The following is a 15,843-nucleotide window of genomic DNA, read 5'->3' as shown; positions in this document are numbered from 1 at the left end:
ACGACCTTTTACTGTGACTGTCTATAATCATCGTCAAAAGTATGGACAAAATTAATTTGTTACTTTTGCCATAATCCTGCTGACTAACAAAGGTTTGACGACGTTATAAAAGGAGGATTTTATTGATTGAATGTCAAATTATTTTATAATATTGATTTTATTTGACAATTTATATAAATTTTGTTCAGTAATAAAGTCAGAGCAGGGCTTCACTTATTTGCTGTGGGGCTTGCGAACGTTTAGACGAACCATTCTTTACAAATTCTAAAAAGATGACCCCTCAATACGACCCACCCTAAATGATAGAGCCTCAACACGAATATATGTTAATACCTATGTAGGGCTATAAATGTTCTTAAAGCATGTTACAAGTACTACTTAAATAGAATACTACAAACATGCGAGCTTCATCTTTAGAAGAAAAGAACAATACATAAAAATTAAATATCAATGTACTTATGACAAGAAGTCATGTGCTACTTTTGCTACACGCATTGAAGGAGTGCACTTTTTTTTCTGTTTGTGAAAATTACAAGTATCATTAGTGATGTAAATCGTGTGTATTTAGGTCCTCTAAAAAAGGAAATAAACTGAAAATTAACATGGTAATCCTGACAGTTTGAAGAATGTTTTGTAGGAGAACAGCTTAGCTCTCATGACGTTTCATTAGATCAGCTATGATAAAGACATTGGCAAGAATAATTCCTATGTCGATCCTCAATTCTACTCTTAGTCCAACCAGAACTTACAATTATACCTAAGCAACAAATCCTCAGGGTTAATCTCCGTCTATTATGAGGACACACGAATGTTCAATCAGATTTTAAATATAATTGAATTTGATTCACTAGTCAGGAGTTAATTAATATGGACGAACGTTAAGGAGACGAAAATTCATTCTTCAGATTACCAATTCCAATATACTGTCCAGCTAAAAAATACACACAATTTACATCACTAGGCAGTATGCCCTTGTTGGAAGAGATGTCGTCCCATGTGTATACAACAAACACAAAAGCATGCTAGAATGATTTTTTCCCCCCTCAAAAATTAAGTATTCATTATATTTGTGGTCTTTGACGAATGATTGTCCATTTTTATTATTTATTAGTGTAAAATATATCTTCACAATTAAGAAAATAGAAATTAACAGGTTTATTTTTTGAAAGGTCTCATATTGGGGGCAATAACTGTCTTACAAATTAAGAATATAAAGGCCCAAAACTATAGCCAAAAACCTTGAGTATCATAACTCATCCCGGAATTTTGAATATCAAAGTCGATAATTTATTTTATTTTCAAATATTTATTACTCAGGCTAAAGACACTCGTTCCTACATTGTTATTTCTTAGATAAAGTAGCACACAGTTATAATATATTAAGCATACCATCAAAAATGAGTTCTCTACAGACAAGCAGATAAACTTTCATTTTTTGATGGTTCATATTATTTAAACTCCCACAATTGAATGTGGATTCCAACTGTGTTGTTAAACAAATATTCGTCAAATTCTATAAATAAATTCCACTTAAAGTAACCAAAAAATGATCTTCACAATAAAAGAGTTCAACAATCTTAAGAAGGTTCAAACATTCTGAAGAGGTCAACTTGAGACCATTGTCAAAAAGATGAGCCGGCATGACATTCATGTTACTGGTGATCAAGCAAACACCATTATCTTGGACCTGAGCCTGGTTTTCATTAAAAAAAAGATCATTACCGCTGTCCTTTGCTAGCCCGGTGTCATTCTTTGGGTTGTAGGCAGCGTCGTAGGTGAATAGCTGTATGATGCCTGGATTTCATTTACAAATTTGCCGGAGTTTCTTGCCTCTTTGCAAACTGATGTCCTTCATCTTCATTGAAAAGAAGGGCACTTCAACCCAAGGTCGTCCTTGATGGCCTTGGCTATCGTCTTCTTACTTATAGACCTCCTCGATCATGAGCAGCCATTGAAATGCCAGGATTTGGTTTGCTAGACGTCCTGATCACAGCCACGAAGTGGCCAGTCTGCTTCTTGGCTTTGTGTGAGCCATATGAGTAATGGAAACGCCCGAACCCACCTTTAGTCCCTCGCATACGTCCTAGAAGGTGTTTCTAACATATTTTGTTACTTTTATGATTGCCTAAGCAAAATAGGGTCTTTAAACAGTACTTACAGGTAAAATGAGAGTTTAGCCAAGGTAAATAGAAAAACAGGTTTACACCATAATGCTTTTCCGACTGATGTTTGATTGCCAACATGATTTTTAATAGTGACGTCATAGAGAATAAATGTTACCAAGAGTAAGTATGTATCATCTTCATTGACTGTTACTGTTAGATTAGTGCTGTTATATTCTATGACGTCAAAATCAGTCTGTTTGGTCCAGCAGTTGGTACGGTACATCAAATTGAACATTCGACAAGTCCGATTACATGATGGTATAACTTTGTATTTCTAACAATCACTGGAAAAAAAATTAAATGTTAATTTTTTTTAAACATAAACTAAACAAATTAAAATTTAACATATTAAAAATTTCAAAAATTGGACACAATTTCAAAAATCCACAACGACTCATAAAAACATACATTATTTGGACAAACATATAAATATTTTTTTTTTTTAATTTTAAAAATCCATTGCTATTTCCCAAAAAAAAATTTTTGCCAAAAAAATTTCAAAAATCCAGAGCTATTCATAAAAAATCCCATTTTTAAGACAATAAATTCAATAATTCATAGCTCTACACAAAAAATTTAAAACAATTAGAAATATTATATACTTATACTTTTGTTCACCCCTGATATGCTTTAAGTTCCATTTTTTTTAATAAAAAAAGTAGTTCCTATTGCTTAAATTCTTAGATATTTTTATGATGTTTGACCAGTCTCTCTTTTTTTTTATATCCATATTATTTTTTTGTAGTGTATGTAAGTGTATTAGTATAATAAACTTTGAGATGATGATTATTGTTGTTCAAACGTGTCACGTGGGCGTTTCATGGACATTTAACTCGTTTCCCCCCTTCCTTTTAGTGTGTGTTCATTTTGATTCAATAATCGAGCGTTTTTTGTGCCGTCAGCATTCTTGATGTCAATCTTTTTGGTGGCCTAAACAAGTAAAAACTCATCACAATGAAAAACCTTTTTACATTCATATTAAGTAGTGAGCTATTAGATGTAAAAATGGAACCAACATATAAATGGACTTACACTGTATCAAAAATATTTCCACCTATTGCCTAGTTTTACTGTATGTCTACCCTAAAATGTATTAAAAATATGTTATTCCATCGTTTTACAATCTTATTTCCATATCGTAGATTATAATTAACGACCGAGTGGCACACACTTTGAGTTTTAAATTTCAACAAGATATAATTTATTAATTAACAGTAGAATTTAAAAAAATTATACTTTAAAAAGATGAGTGTCTGAGCTCTGTTAATCCTTAATGATGACTTTCAGGCGGCAGTGGAACACCTGGCACCCGTGCAAGGCGTCCAAGTGCTGGAGGATAGGAGTATAGAGGGACTCGGTGTTTGAATGACGGACATTGCAGACCTTTTTGGAGTTGCCATGCACCCAAAAGTTGTAATCAAAGAGGTTGGTATCAGGGCTGTCGAGGGGCCCAAAGAGTAAAAAATTGTTTGAAAGACTTATTGCAACGGAGGAGATGGGTTTCATTCAGGGCAGGTATCAAAAGGGGCATCTCCACCCCCACAAGGCTCTTTCTACACATTGTTTTGATAGTTCTCCAGTTTTGCCTTTTTTTACAGAGCACTTCTTCATCTTGAACGTTTCCGACTTGCTGCCAGGAGTCTGGGAATGGAAAATCGACAATCACGTTCATGTGTCATTTCCTATACTTGTAGTTGATCTCGAGAGCTGAGATTGTGTTTTGTTTTGTAACTAATTGTTTATGCTTTAATGTTTCGAAATATCAATTCATTTCAATCACTCTGTCAATCTGTTAGCAGGTGTGTCGAGGATGTTATTGCATGTGAAGGAGAGAATATTTAAGAAAAAATATATAGCTAAATATAGTATTTAAACATATCACAAATGGGTTTTCATTTAATTTTATTCTTGATTCCATATCAATCACGTTATTCCTAATTGTGTCATGATACTGCACGTTTTGAGTGTCCATTGCGTCATTGTACTAATGTTGCCCTTTTTAGTAGACATTAATTAGATGGAATGCAAATATCACAGTGTATCATTGGCATCAAGTAATATTTAATGTATTTATTAAGTTTTTTTTTAATTCATAAATCCATTTGATTGAGTTTAATGAATAACATTTATACAAAATTGGTCAACTTTATGTACAAACGACCATGTACTCAAAGCTCAGCTAGATAGTCCTCTAGGGAGTAAAGTACTGCTTGGCTCATGACGACATACAACTCTTTTTTCTTTTCTACAGCTGTTATTCTTTTATTACATTTTTGAGGAGAGATCACCCGGTACAAGAAAAATGACTGAGAAAGAATATTTCCCCAGGGAAAATTTACTGAGGTCGAAGATTCATACCATAAAGCTTTATTTTAGATAGCATTGAACATCCAAAGTTATTTATATCTAAACTGATGAAACTCTTGAAAGTTCCTGAAATCAACGAAGTTTTGTCTTAAACATAATTTACTTTTCTGATTAAAACGCTTAATTAATCATAATAAGCCTGTAATTGTATTATTTTTTGGTGATTCTGAATAGAAATTGAGTAAAAATATAGATAGGTGGTAAAAATTCAAATTTATCTTTAACCTTTCATGCAAAAAATTAATCTTTATTTTCAATCACAAATTCAACAAAGAGAAAAGGTTTACATTTATATTTTGGATTATTAAAAAAATTCATAGAATTAAAAAAAAAATTCCTGAATATACCAGTGCATCAATTGTTCAAATGCCAACGGCAATTTTCCTTGTACCTGAACATCCAGTTTTAGTCAATTTTGCCGTGAAAATTTTCGCCGATAGTAATTTGTCCATAGTTTTTCGCCATGACATATTCGACGCCTTTTTATTTTGTACGTTATCGGTTCGAACTTTACTCTTGTATCTCACACAGATTAATTATATATTTTGCAAGTGACAATCCTCTTGCACAAACATTTATCCGTTAGGCTCTTTTTTTAATAGGAGAAACTATGTAACTGATGCAATCAGAGTTATGATTACGTGATTGGACAAGTGAAGGAGCTAGAATTCTAACAATTCTGGTTTTTGAATCATCCCCTTGAATTTTGCTGGAGAGGAGAAATACTTTTTCGCCAAATTACAAAATCATGATCAACCGTTTATGCAAAATTTTGGGTGTATAATCAATGGTGGTGATGATGAGATACCTCCGTCTAAAAGGACACTTGAACCTCTTGTCAATTTCATATTAGTGTTAACTACTAATGTGGACGTTGAACGTTATTTTTAGTATATTTAAAATATTAATTTATGAATAAATTATGATATATTTTAAGAAACATTAATTACTTAATTTTTTTCTTATTCAACTGTTTCAACTACTCGTGAGTGTTCTCATCAAAAACGGACAGTAAGACTGACGATTTCTTGAGGAGTTATCTTCTATAATAGTAAAGAACAATTAGTATTTTAGGCGAGGCCTAATTACTCCAGGCAATGCCGGGTACTACCACGAGTATAATAAAAAAGTTCTTAGGTTGTTCCTTTTTGAAGGAAGATAGGCGAAATACGAGTTCATACAAAAAAAAGTGGACAAATAGTGGGTTGTCCATTGAAATCTGAACACTTACTGATTCTATTATTAAACTTGAGCTCTCTAGCATACGTAGAAGTCGAGAAAATGACACTTGAACGTGATTGACGAATTTCCATTTGCATACTCCAAGTAGAACACTGTCTACGTCGGCAGCAAGTTTCAAACGTTGGAGAAGAATAAAGGCTCAATCAACAAGGCCAAAATGGACCTGGAGGAGTGAAAGAATAGAGACCAAGCCAATTTTCTGAAGTCCACGAGGGCCTATGCAAAAGAACTTGAGGTTTCACAATAGACTTTCCTTTTGACACCAGTAATGAAAGAAACCCATCTCTTCTGTCGCAAGACTCTTTTGAATTAGTCTTTTGAGTTCTTTTGAACTATTTTTTGATACTTTTGCCCCCCTTCCCCCGCAGCCCCGATACCAACCGCCTCGATTCCACGTGTTGGGTGTATGTCGAGGGGAAGGCCTGCAGTGCCTGTCGCCCTAACAACGCTCCAAAATATAGAAAAATGTCTTATTCTTTCCATTAAAATACCAGTTGGTCCCTTGAAATCTGAACACTTGCTAATTTATTAAGAATGAAGGTTGAGTGATTGAAATTAACTCACATTTCCATATATTAGAGTATACACAACTAGTTACAAAGTAAAACAAACCTGAGCTCGCTAGCTTACGTACAAGTTGAGAAAATGACACTTGAACGTGATCAACAAACTTCCATTCACACACTTCTTGCAGTTTGGCGTCTCCAGGACCCCCGTCTACGCCGTCAGAAAATACAAAAATTGGAGAGGAAGAAGGGCTATGTCAAAAGGGCCAAACTGGATCTGTAAGAGTTAAAGAAAACAGCCCAGTCCAATCTCCTCATACCCTGCAAGAGAACTTGGACTTTTAAACCAGACTGTCAAGAAAGCTATAAAAAAGTGTTTTGAAAAAGATCTGTAAGGTTGGAGAGGCCACTTTTGACACCAGCAATAAAAGAACCCCACTGTCTTCCTTATCCGAGTCTTTTGAGTTCTTTCGAACACTTTTAGCCACTCTAAATCCCTGATACCAACCCCCTTGACTACAAATTTAGAGTTCATGGTCAGAGGAAGTTCTGTAGTGTCCATCATCCAAACGCCAAGGCCCTCAATGCTGTTATTACCTAGTACTTGGACGCCATGACAGAGGACTACATCTGCAGGGGGTACCAGGCCTTCCACCGCCCATAGAAGTCATCATTGCCTCTAAGTGTTGCTACATTATTTTTTGTGGGAGCTCAGACAAACATGTATTGATAGTATTAATTTTGTTGAAATTTCATACTTCATTAATAAATAATGAAGTTTAAAATTCAAAGAGGAGCTCAGATTTTAAAGGATCACTCGGTAAGTATTGAGTAGTTACGTGTGAGTGTACACATGAAAAACGGACAGTAAGACTATATTATGAAAAAAAAAAATTGTTTATTAGGCGACCCCTAATTACTCTGTAAGATGCTAGGATCAAGAAAAAAAAAAAAAATCCCAAGATATTTCTTTTTGAAGGAAGATAGGCGATATAGATACAGAAAAGGTGTGACGTTCTTTTTGTATATTTTTAGACGAAGAAAGGTTGAGACAAAGGTACAATGCATACGGATATAAAATGCACCAAGACTCAAACTATGCCCACAAATCTCCGCTATTAAAAAATTCCCTAAAAATATTTAAATAACTCATTCATATAGAATGTAGATATCCGTATTTGCAATGACCTGTTTTATATGAATTTATTTAGAAGGTACATCAAAAATATCCTCCCACACATACAGATAATATATTATGTAAATGAATATTAGTTTTAATACATCAGAGGATCAGCTGTTATACATGTGGTGCGAGTTAACACTCAAACAATCTTGAACAAAAATCAAGAGTAGGAAAAGAAATGAAAAATTATATTGTTTTACATCAAACAACCCAATATTTATAAACGAATTTAGGTCAATATTTGACCAAATATTCCCATTTCTGGAATAAGCTGGATTATCCAAGCACGTTAACTATAATTTAAAACCTTTATTTGGTTAAAGCAACATATACTGGCTCCAATAGGGCCCTTTTAAATCATATAGCCGATTATTGTGAGAATGATTTTTTGCTACTATAAGTACAATTTGCTGGTAGTAATAATATTTGTACGTAGAAATCTGCGAATATTCGTCAAAAAATAAAAAAGTATCCAGACTCCATTTTCATATATATAATTTTAGCTTCTTTTTGATTTGAGGGGCCACAAGTATTCTTATTTTACAAAGTACAGAGTATGGACCCATTACTTGCATGACTAAATTCTTAATTTAAAATGAATCATTTATTTTGAACTTTTTTGTTCAAAAAGCTACAACCTTTTGAAATTAGTTGAAAAACAAAAACTCTTCTTTAAGTATTCCCAAACTGCAGGGGTTGAGGTCAAAGCTGGGCACATTAGGGGGAAAGTGAGTTTGATAGTCAATTTTTAAATAATCTGTCAGACACAAAAGTATTATTCGTCATATTTTTTTATTGCTATTTTAAATGTAGAATGTTCTCTTTTATATACCAGTAATTTATTTTTTCCATTCAAAGTCATAACACGGGTAGCTGATATTAACAAAGGGTTTAATTCAGGTGTATCATATGTCTCGCTCTTGCCTTATCCTTGCCCTCTTTTTGTATTTACAAAAAAGTCAACTCTTCTCATCAATCACTATTTATTCTCAAACTATTATTATTAATTATTCATTCTCGAGCCAAGAATGCATAACATATGATATAAATATTGAAAAGCGTAACACAAAGGATTTCTGGGGGAGTTACATTCCATAGGGGGGTTGCATTATTATATATGTTGGGGGGGGTATTGAATGTTTTTGAAAAAAATTCCAAAAATCAATAGTTAATCACAAAAAAGTTGAACTTTTTGGAGAAAAAAAATTTAAAAATCTACAGTTCTTCATAAAATATTTAATTTATTCGAAAAAAACTTCAAAAATTCAAAGTTATGGAAAAAAAAGTTAAATAATTTTAAAATAAAAATTTCCAATAATAGATTTTTCGAAAAAAAAAATTTAAAATTTAAAGGTATTTAAAAAAATTGAACAAATCTACGATTCTTCCCAAAATTTTCAAATATTAAATCTATTGCAAAAATAAACTTCAAAAATTCAAAGTTATGGAAAAAAAGGTTAAATAATTTCATAACAAAAATTTCCAATATTAGATTTTTCGAAAAAAAAAAGTTAAAATTTAAAGGTATTTAAAAAAAGTTGAACAAATCTACGGTTCTTCCCAAAATTTTCAAATATTTAATTTATTGCAAAAATAAACTTCAAACATTCAAAGTTATGGAAAAATAGTTAAATAATCTTAAATCAGAAATTTCAAATATTAGATTTTTCAAAAAAAGAAATTAAATATTTTGCTCTCCAGCATAATTTTTGCAAATTTAAAATAAAAAGAAATATGTCAAAAAATTAATTTATACCCCTGTTTTTGCATAATTTATTTCTTCATCTTAATCTTAAATCAAAAATCTTATTTCTTTTTTTGGGGGGAGGGAGGCTATAGCCCTTCCTGCCCACCCCCTGCTGATGCCCCTGCTCCTTATAATGAAAGAAAAATTTGACAGCCGACGCTTAATTACTCCGAGTAATGTCGAATACAACTTTGAGTAAGTTATTAGACTTTCATTCAATAACAATTAATATATATTCCAGTACGTTCTAGAAAGGACGAACGTGTTGTATCGCAACTTATGAATGATTAATAACGTCAGTATGCCATGTTCCTCAGTATATGTATTTCATAACGTTTTTTCATATTATTATATATTATATACGTACAACAATTTTGCGCACATACGTCGTCTCTAAGCTAAGTAGTATGAAATTTGAAAGCATGGAACGAGCAAACGAACTAATAAAGTAAAAATGTCATAATATTCACTTCCGTTCAAGGTTAGCTGTTATTACATAACAGCTACCTATGATTGGTGGAGTGAGTCCAATAGACATTCGCCAATAACATGTTATTCATTGATATTTTATCCACCATTTTCTATAAACTAAGATTAATAGAAATACAAGGCTATACAATAAGGCTTTTCCAACTGATGTTTGACTTCCACCACGCTTTTTGATAGTGACGTAATAGAGAATACAGTTTATTAAGAGTAGTTATATAGCTCTCCTTGACTGTTACTGTAAGAGTACCGCTGTTATTCTCTATGATGTCAAAACTTGTGTGTCTTGCCTAGCTGTCGGTACGATAGATCGAATTGAAAATTCTAGCAAGCCCCAATTACACGATGTTCTAACCTCGTATTTCTATTACCTTGCTATAAACTACTTTTAAATCGAACTTAACAATATTTATTTCTACTTTTGGTTATTATACAAACATGCGACTAAAGAAGTTGCTAAATATATATGGGTTAGGTTCAAAACATTTAAATTTTACTGTATTGAAATGAGCGGATTCAAAATCTAGTAAATAACCGATTAAGATTAAATTTAACAATTAGTTTACAAGTATCCTATCTTGCTTCAAAATTGTAAATAATTTATGACGAATAAAATGGGTTATTTTGTCCTAACCAAAAAAAGGAAGTAAAGTAAAAAATGAACTATGAAACGTCATTTCTCCCATTTATGTGATTTAGTACTAAAAAAGTCCCGTACGGATTTTTCTTTTAGAAGAATTTTTTCTTAGCAAATAAATCATTAAAAAAATCCCCTTCTACAAATCAAAAATGTATCTTTGGGGAGGGGGGGGCGACAGCCCCTACAGACGCTCTGTCTTGATAAAACCTATTCACATACGCCATAAGTTGATGGAAACATTATCTCCGTTGTTCTTAGCTGATATTTTTACTCAATAAAATGTACAAATTTCTCAATAATATTTATTAAACTCCGTCAAATAGTTTAAGAATTAAAAAATACTTAAAATCCTCATTGAATAGACTTGATGCCAATCATTAACAGTGATATTAGAGTTGAATAAAAGTAATAGGTAGTGAAAATCTCTAAAAATAGATTAATAGCATATTTATTTTTATTTTTGACTGATTAAGGACGAGAAAAGTAGAATAATTAGAGATCTTATTCTATCCATTGTAATAGATGATTTTTATCTTCGATATGGAAATAAGATTGTATTAAGATATAATAACATATTTTTAACACATTTTAGAGTCAGATATATATTAAAATGAGATAGGCAGAAAGACCCATTTTATTCGTTGGCCATTTTGACATCCAATAGTCACTATAACCTATAATATGTGGTAAATTAAAAAGATATCAGCGTTTTTCGCTAAATGTCTTTAGTAAGCCATATCCAACGATTAATATATTACATCAAAAAATTCTTAAATTATGATTAAAGGTTAAGCGTAGGCATAAAAAAGTTCATTTACAGTTTTTGTGTTTTTTGGAAAAGACAGTTGTTTTTACAGCGTTTCAAAATTGAAGGGAAAAAATTGTGTTGTTATTGGACCCAATACAGTATGGAATGCAACAACAATGAGTTTTTTACAATAATTCCCTTCTGGGGTTTATGGACGTCGAAAAAGTCGATAAAATAGTTGAAGTCGTCAAGTGGGACCGGAACTTGAGCACTTATTATATTGCCTAGGAACTGAAATTAGCCTGAAAACCATTTGGAGCTAATAAAATCGGATAATCCTATCAAAGTTAATTGTATTGTAACGATTGGAACGACATCTACATTAACAGTTGCATCACGTGGTTATTCCAGACTGTGTGACCAAACTTGATACGTCATTGATATTTCATAATTTCTAATTTTGATAAATAAACCAAGTAATAAGTTATTTTAATCTTATGCTCCGAATCCAGAAGATCCGTAGTACAATTTATTATTGATCCCTCGTTGTATATATGTATATACGACGAGAGAAAAGTTTCCAACATCAAAATGAATATGACATTACGCATAAATAAAAGCTAGTCATATCTATCTAGCATATGTTGACAGTTATCACTAAAGTTTCAGCCCTTTTGGACGCGTATATGTTATGTAACAGTCGTTTGATCAGTTGACGTGAGTATTTTTGTGAAAAATTGACGAAATCAAGTATAGAGCTGTTATTAAATATTTGTTTGCTAAAGTGAAACCTTTAAATAGGTTCTAACAATAGTATTGTTAAAACCTGATGCTTCTAAGTCAATCCAACTCGTAGTAATTGAACCAAACGCCGACTACTATTCAGACAGGTTACAGAGATGGGAGCATCATTGGTGTGTTGAGGCCATTGGCCATTTTAACATTTATATTCATAAATTTTGCCTATCATATAGAAATGCTAATGTATAGCTATGCATTTATTGAAATATTACTAGGTAAAAGTATCAAATAAAATGATTTTAATATTATGTAAAATATATATATCTAATTCATTTTAAAAATTGTGAAAAAATAATTATATGACAATTATAGTATGAGAAATAAAGGGCAGTTGGTACTATTGACTTATTTGGCTAACGGCCAGGTCATTTTGGGACTTTCTTTTCTTCCTTTTTTGGGTGAAAGGTTGCGTGATATAACAAAGTTAACGACGTAAGGGAAGATGATTAATAGTTAATTATTGTGTAACGAAAAATTAGGAACGTCGTTATTTATGATTCTATTTTTAAAATCTACATCTTCCGAGGAAAAAAAAGAGATCTCTCTAGGACTAGGAAATTATTCGAGCTAATAATTTATTTCTTTAATCTTAGTTATATGAAGTTAACCCCTTTGTTTTATAAAGGGCCTTTCTTTAACTTTCCTCGGTAATCCTTTTTATCGTGCTCTAGTCCAGTCCCAATTGTTGGACCTCGATGAAGGTAAAATCAATCCCTTCATGACGTCATTGAGAGTCTGTTTTTTTAATTATTCCATCGTATAATAAATTAAATTATATAACGATGTAGAAATACAAAATTTTCGTATTATATTGTAAAATAATGAAAAAAAGTAAAGTTTTTAGCAAGATATGTTCAATAATCTTAATACATATTTCATATATCTTATTTGGCTTAATAAACTATCGATATTTTAAAGATAAATTCCATGGATAGACTGTCTTAATGGCCGGTCCTAATGCTAATTATTACTATAGAATCGACCATAGGAATTATTACCTAACCTCGGCCCTTCAGTCCTATTTCTTCACCTATAGCTAGGATTGAATGGTATAAAAACAAAGAATAGCTAAAACGTATAGTTATATAGTGAGTCCTTTTTTCCCTGCCTTTTTCAGTATTTTTTTTTTATAAGTACGATCTTTTTTACAATCCAAGTGTCCTAAGGACTGATACATAGGTTTTTCAGTGCTACGATCCTAGTTATTTATTTATTTTCTTCACTCAAAGCTTAGATTGAAGAATATAAGAACTAAGAAAAGAACGAAATTTTAGCAAAAACATATAATATTACGTTTCAGTCACACATCTCCTACAGGTACAGGGGCGCGTCCGTAGGATTATATTTTGGAGAAGGCTTGGTTTTCGGAAAAAATTTCGGAAATAAAAAATAAAATTCGATTTTTTTCCGAAAAAAAAATTCAAAAAACTACTTACAAAAAGTTAAATTTTGTAGGGAAAAAATTGAAGAATTAATTATTTTGAAAAATAATTTCGAAAATGAAATTTCAATCAAAAAAAAATTTGAAATTTTTTTTTTAAATAGGCGCAGCTATTTACAAAGCATAATTTTTTTGTAAAAAAATTTAAAATATCTATTGCAATTCAATAAAAAATTAATTTTTCCCCAATGACAAAAAAAAATTATAATAAAAAGCAAAAATTCCTTAATTCATGGTGGGGTCCTATAACCCCTCCAGCCCACCCTATGTGGACACCCCTGGGTATCTCGTCTCTTTGAATGGGATTACTAATTATGATATAATTTCAGCGACTCAAATGACGTAATAAGTTGTTACGTCGTAATATCTGCAGTTGTATTTTCTATAAAAGACCGATAATTGCCAGTCCTTGGACTGACAAATTTTTTTATGGCTGGACTCTTATGACTGCCGTATTTTTAATTATTTTAGACGGATCCAACACTAAATTAATTAAAGATTCTAGCTTCACATCTCTTACTTTTAACTTCAGCAATACTGTCTCTTGAAAGTCAGCTGTCGTAGTTGCAATAATATACCGATACGGAACTAACAAATTTTATGAGGACTACGGTCTTTTTATTTTTGTAGACCGATCCAATAGCACTGATTATACGTCCTCAACTCATTTTATGTAAAGGAGATGACGTGGTCCGTAGTGAGGGAGGGAGTCTATGCTCTGATGTTGTTCAAGTAATAGCTATTTGATAGAACTAAAGATTTATATATATTATTTTGTAAGGAATGACGAGATGACTCTGTGTGTATATATCTAAAAGCCGGTTAAATTGTGCGCTAGTCTATGCTTTTTTTTTTTTCAGGCACGCTCTCACCATATTTTTAAAGTACATACTTTTTTTTTTTCGTCAATGAACACATTTACATCTACTCGTCCTAAAGAGGATGATCGTAGAGAAAAACAGCTTTTTTCCATAGTTATAAAAAAATATCTTCAAGCTGGTATTACTCTTATTAATACAAAAATAATAGACTCTTTAAATAATAATATTTACTTTTTGTCCCTTACAGATTTGCGCAATGAGAGTAAACCCATCATGAAGAATAATCCACCCATTCCTAAGTGATTAATTAATTAATGTGAATCAACAAATAAAGTTTACTTTAAAAAAACAAAATATGTGGACACAAGTGAATCTGTTTTATATTAGTGTACAAGTGATAATCACTCATCTCACCGTTGTGGAGTCCTCCATAGGAGAATCTACTCCCAGTCCCCAAGTTTTCTTACGTGAGCCCGTTGATCAAACTGCACGACAAGGAACCCACGTTACTCTTCCGTGTCGTGTTAATAACAAACAAGGAACACTTCAATGGACACGGAGCGGATTTGGACTTGGAGTGGAGAGGAATTTAACGGGCTTTGATCGCTATCATATGACGGGATCCGATGAAGAAGGTAAGAAAAAATGATCTCTCAAATTGTAATAAAAGCTTTTAAAAATTGTGAATGAGTTATAAGCTTAGAATTTTGACTATTACCAAAAGTTATAAAAACGCACTTATGTTCTAATATATTGTATTTAGCAGATGTAGAACGGCGTTCCATATTTCTTTTTGTATATCGATACAAATGTGTTTTTTTTATTATTATTATCTTTAAAAGCTTTAAAAAACAAGCATATTCTATCTTTATCGACACTCGTTCTAAAACAGAAAAAAATGATATCAAGAGGTTGTGTGACTAGGAAATATACTTTTTTATTCAGTTTGCAAACTAGCGAAAGTAATCCCTCCTTTAAAAAAGTTTGATTTGAACCCGTCTCAAAGAAAAATTGGCTCTAGATTCGTCTTTTTTAAATTTCCATTATAAAGATGAAGGTTTGATGACGTCGTATGAAGTGATTTGTGTTGCATAAATCCCTATGGGGAGAAAATTCATTCATAGATCCAGTCCGAATCTATATATCACAGATCGCCGTATGGACCGAAATATACGGACCATCTACAAAAAACTCATATGACCGAAAAACGGATCAAAAATCAATCTTTGACCGAGTTTCAGCACTAACACTTATATGCGATATTAAATGACTTAATAATCAGTTCTTAGTTACTTCTAGTCATTTATTGGAATTGGTCCAACACTCACGATAACTTTTCTGTTATTTCTTTATTTTACACCTTCTTAAGCACTCATTCAGACGCACACTGTATATATAATAATAAAAAACAGCATTCATTATTAATATATATTATTTTGAACGACTCAATGTACTATAAAATATTAGGCATTTACTGAATGAATTCAACTGATCATTGACATGTGCAGTATACTTTCTTTCGGCCTTAAGCATCAAAGTTTCTTGTGCCATCTATAAATGTGTTGTTTATGCCACGTTGTCCTAAACTCTTGGGATTAATCTTTATTTTCATTTGTAAAGAGAAAAAAATCAATTTTCTAGTTCCATTTGCCGTTCCTGTAAAAAAATAATTATATATAAAAAACCGTGGATATTT

General features: G+C 31.8%; 1 protein-coding gene and 1 long non-coding RNA gene across 6 annotated transcripts in view; one reads left to right on the top strand and one right to left on the bottom strand.

Moving 5' to 3' along the window:
* LOC121132056 (irregular chiasm C-roughest protein) overlaps window positions 1-15,843 on the top strand; it is a 280,207-nt gene that overhangs the window by 239,325 nt on the left and 25,039 nt on the right. For 2 of the 5 annotated variants that reach the window (XR_011784352.1, XR_011784351.1), the window contains exons 1-2: window positions 14,221-14,325; window positions 14,395-14,782. Coding sequence is in view for 3 of the 5 variants with exons in the window: in XM_071894111.1 (XP_071750212.1) it covers window positions 14,503-14,782 (280 nt within the window). In the remaining 2 variants the exon portion in view is untranslated. Of the gene's footprint in view, window positions 1-14,212; window positions 14,326-14,394; window positions 14,783-15,843 lie in introns of those variants that run through there. The other 3 variants (XM_071894111.1, XM_040727497.2, XM_040727495.2) reach the window with 2 other exon arrangements.
* On the bottom strand, window positions 1,067-14,080 carry LOC139907630 (uncharacterized). The gene is made up of 4 exons (XR_011784353.1): window positions 13,847-14,080; window positions 2,784-3,095; window positions 2,159-2,439; window positions 1,067-2,096 (listed from the first exon to the last, which is right to left on the bottom strand). It is a non-coding gene; the product is annotated as an uncharacterized lncRNA (long non-coding RNA).

Source organism: Lepeophtheirus salmonis, chromosome 1 (genome assembly GCF_016086655.4).
Source record: "Lepeophtheirus salmonis chromosome 1, UVic_Lsal_1.4, whole genome shotgun sequence".
Lineage (NCBI taxonomy): Eukaryota > Metazoa > Arthropoda > Copepoda > Siphonostomatoida > Caligidae > Lepeophtheirus > Lepeophtheirus salmonis.
The sequence above is the reverse complement of the archived record's forward strand: the minus strand, read 5'-3'. Positions and strand labels throughout refer to the sequence as shown.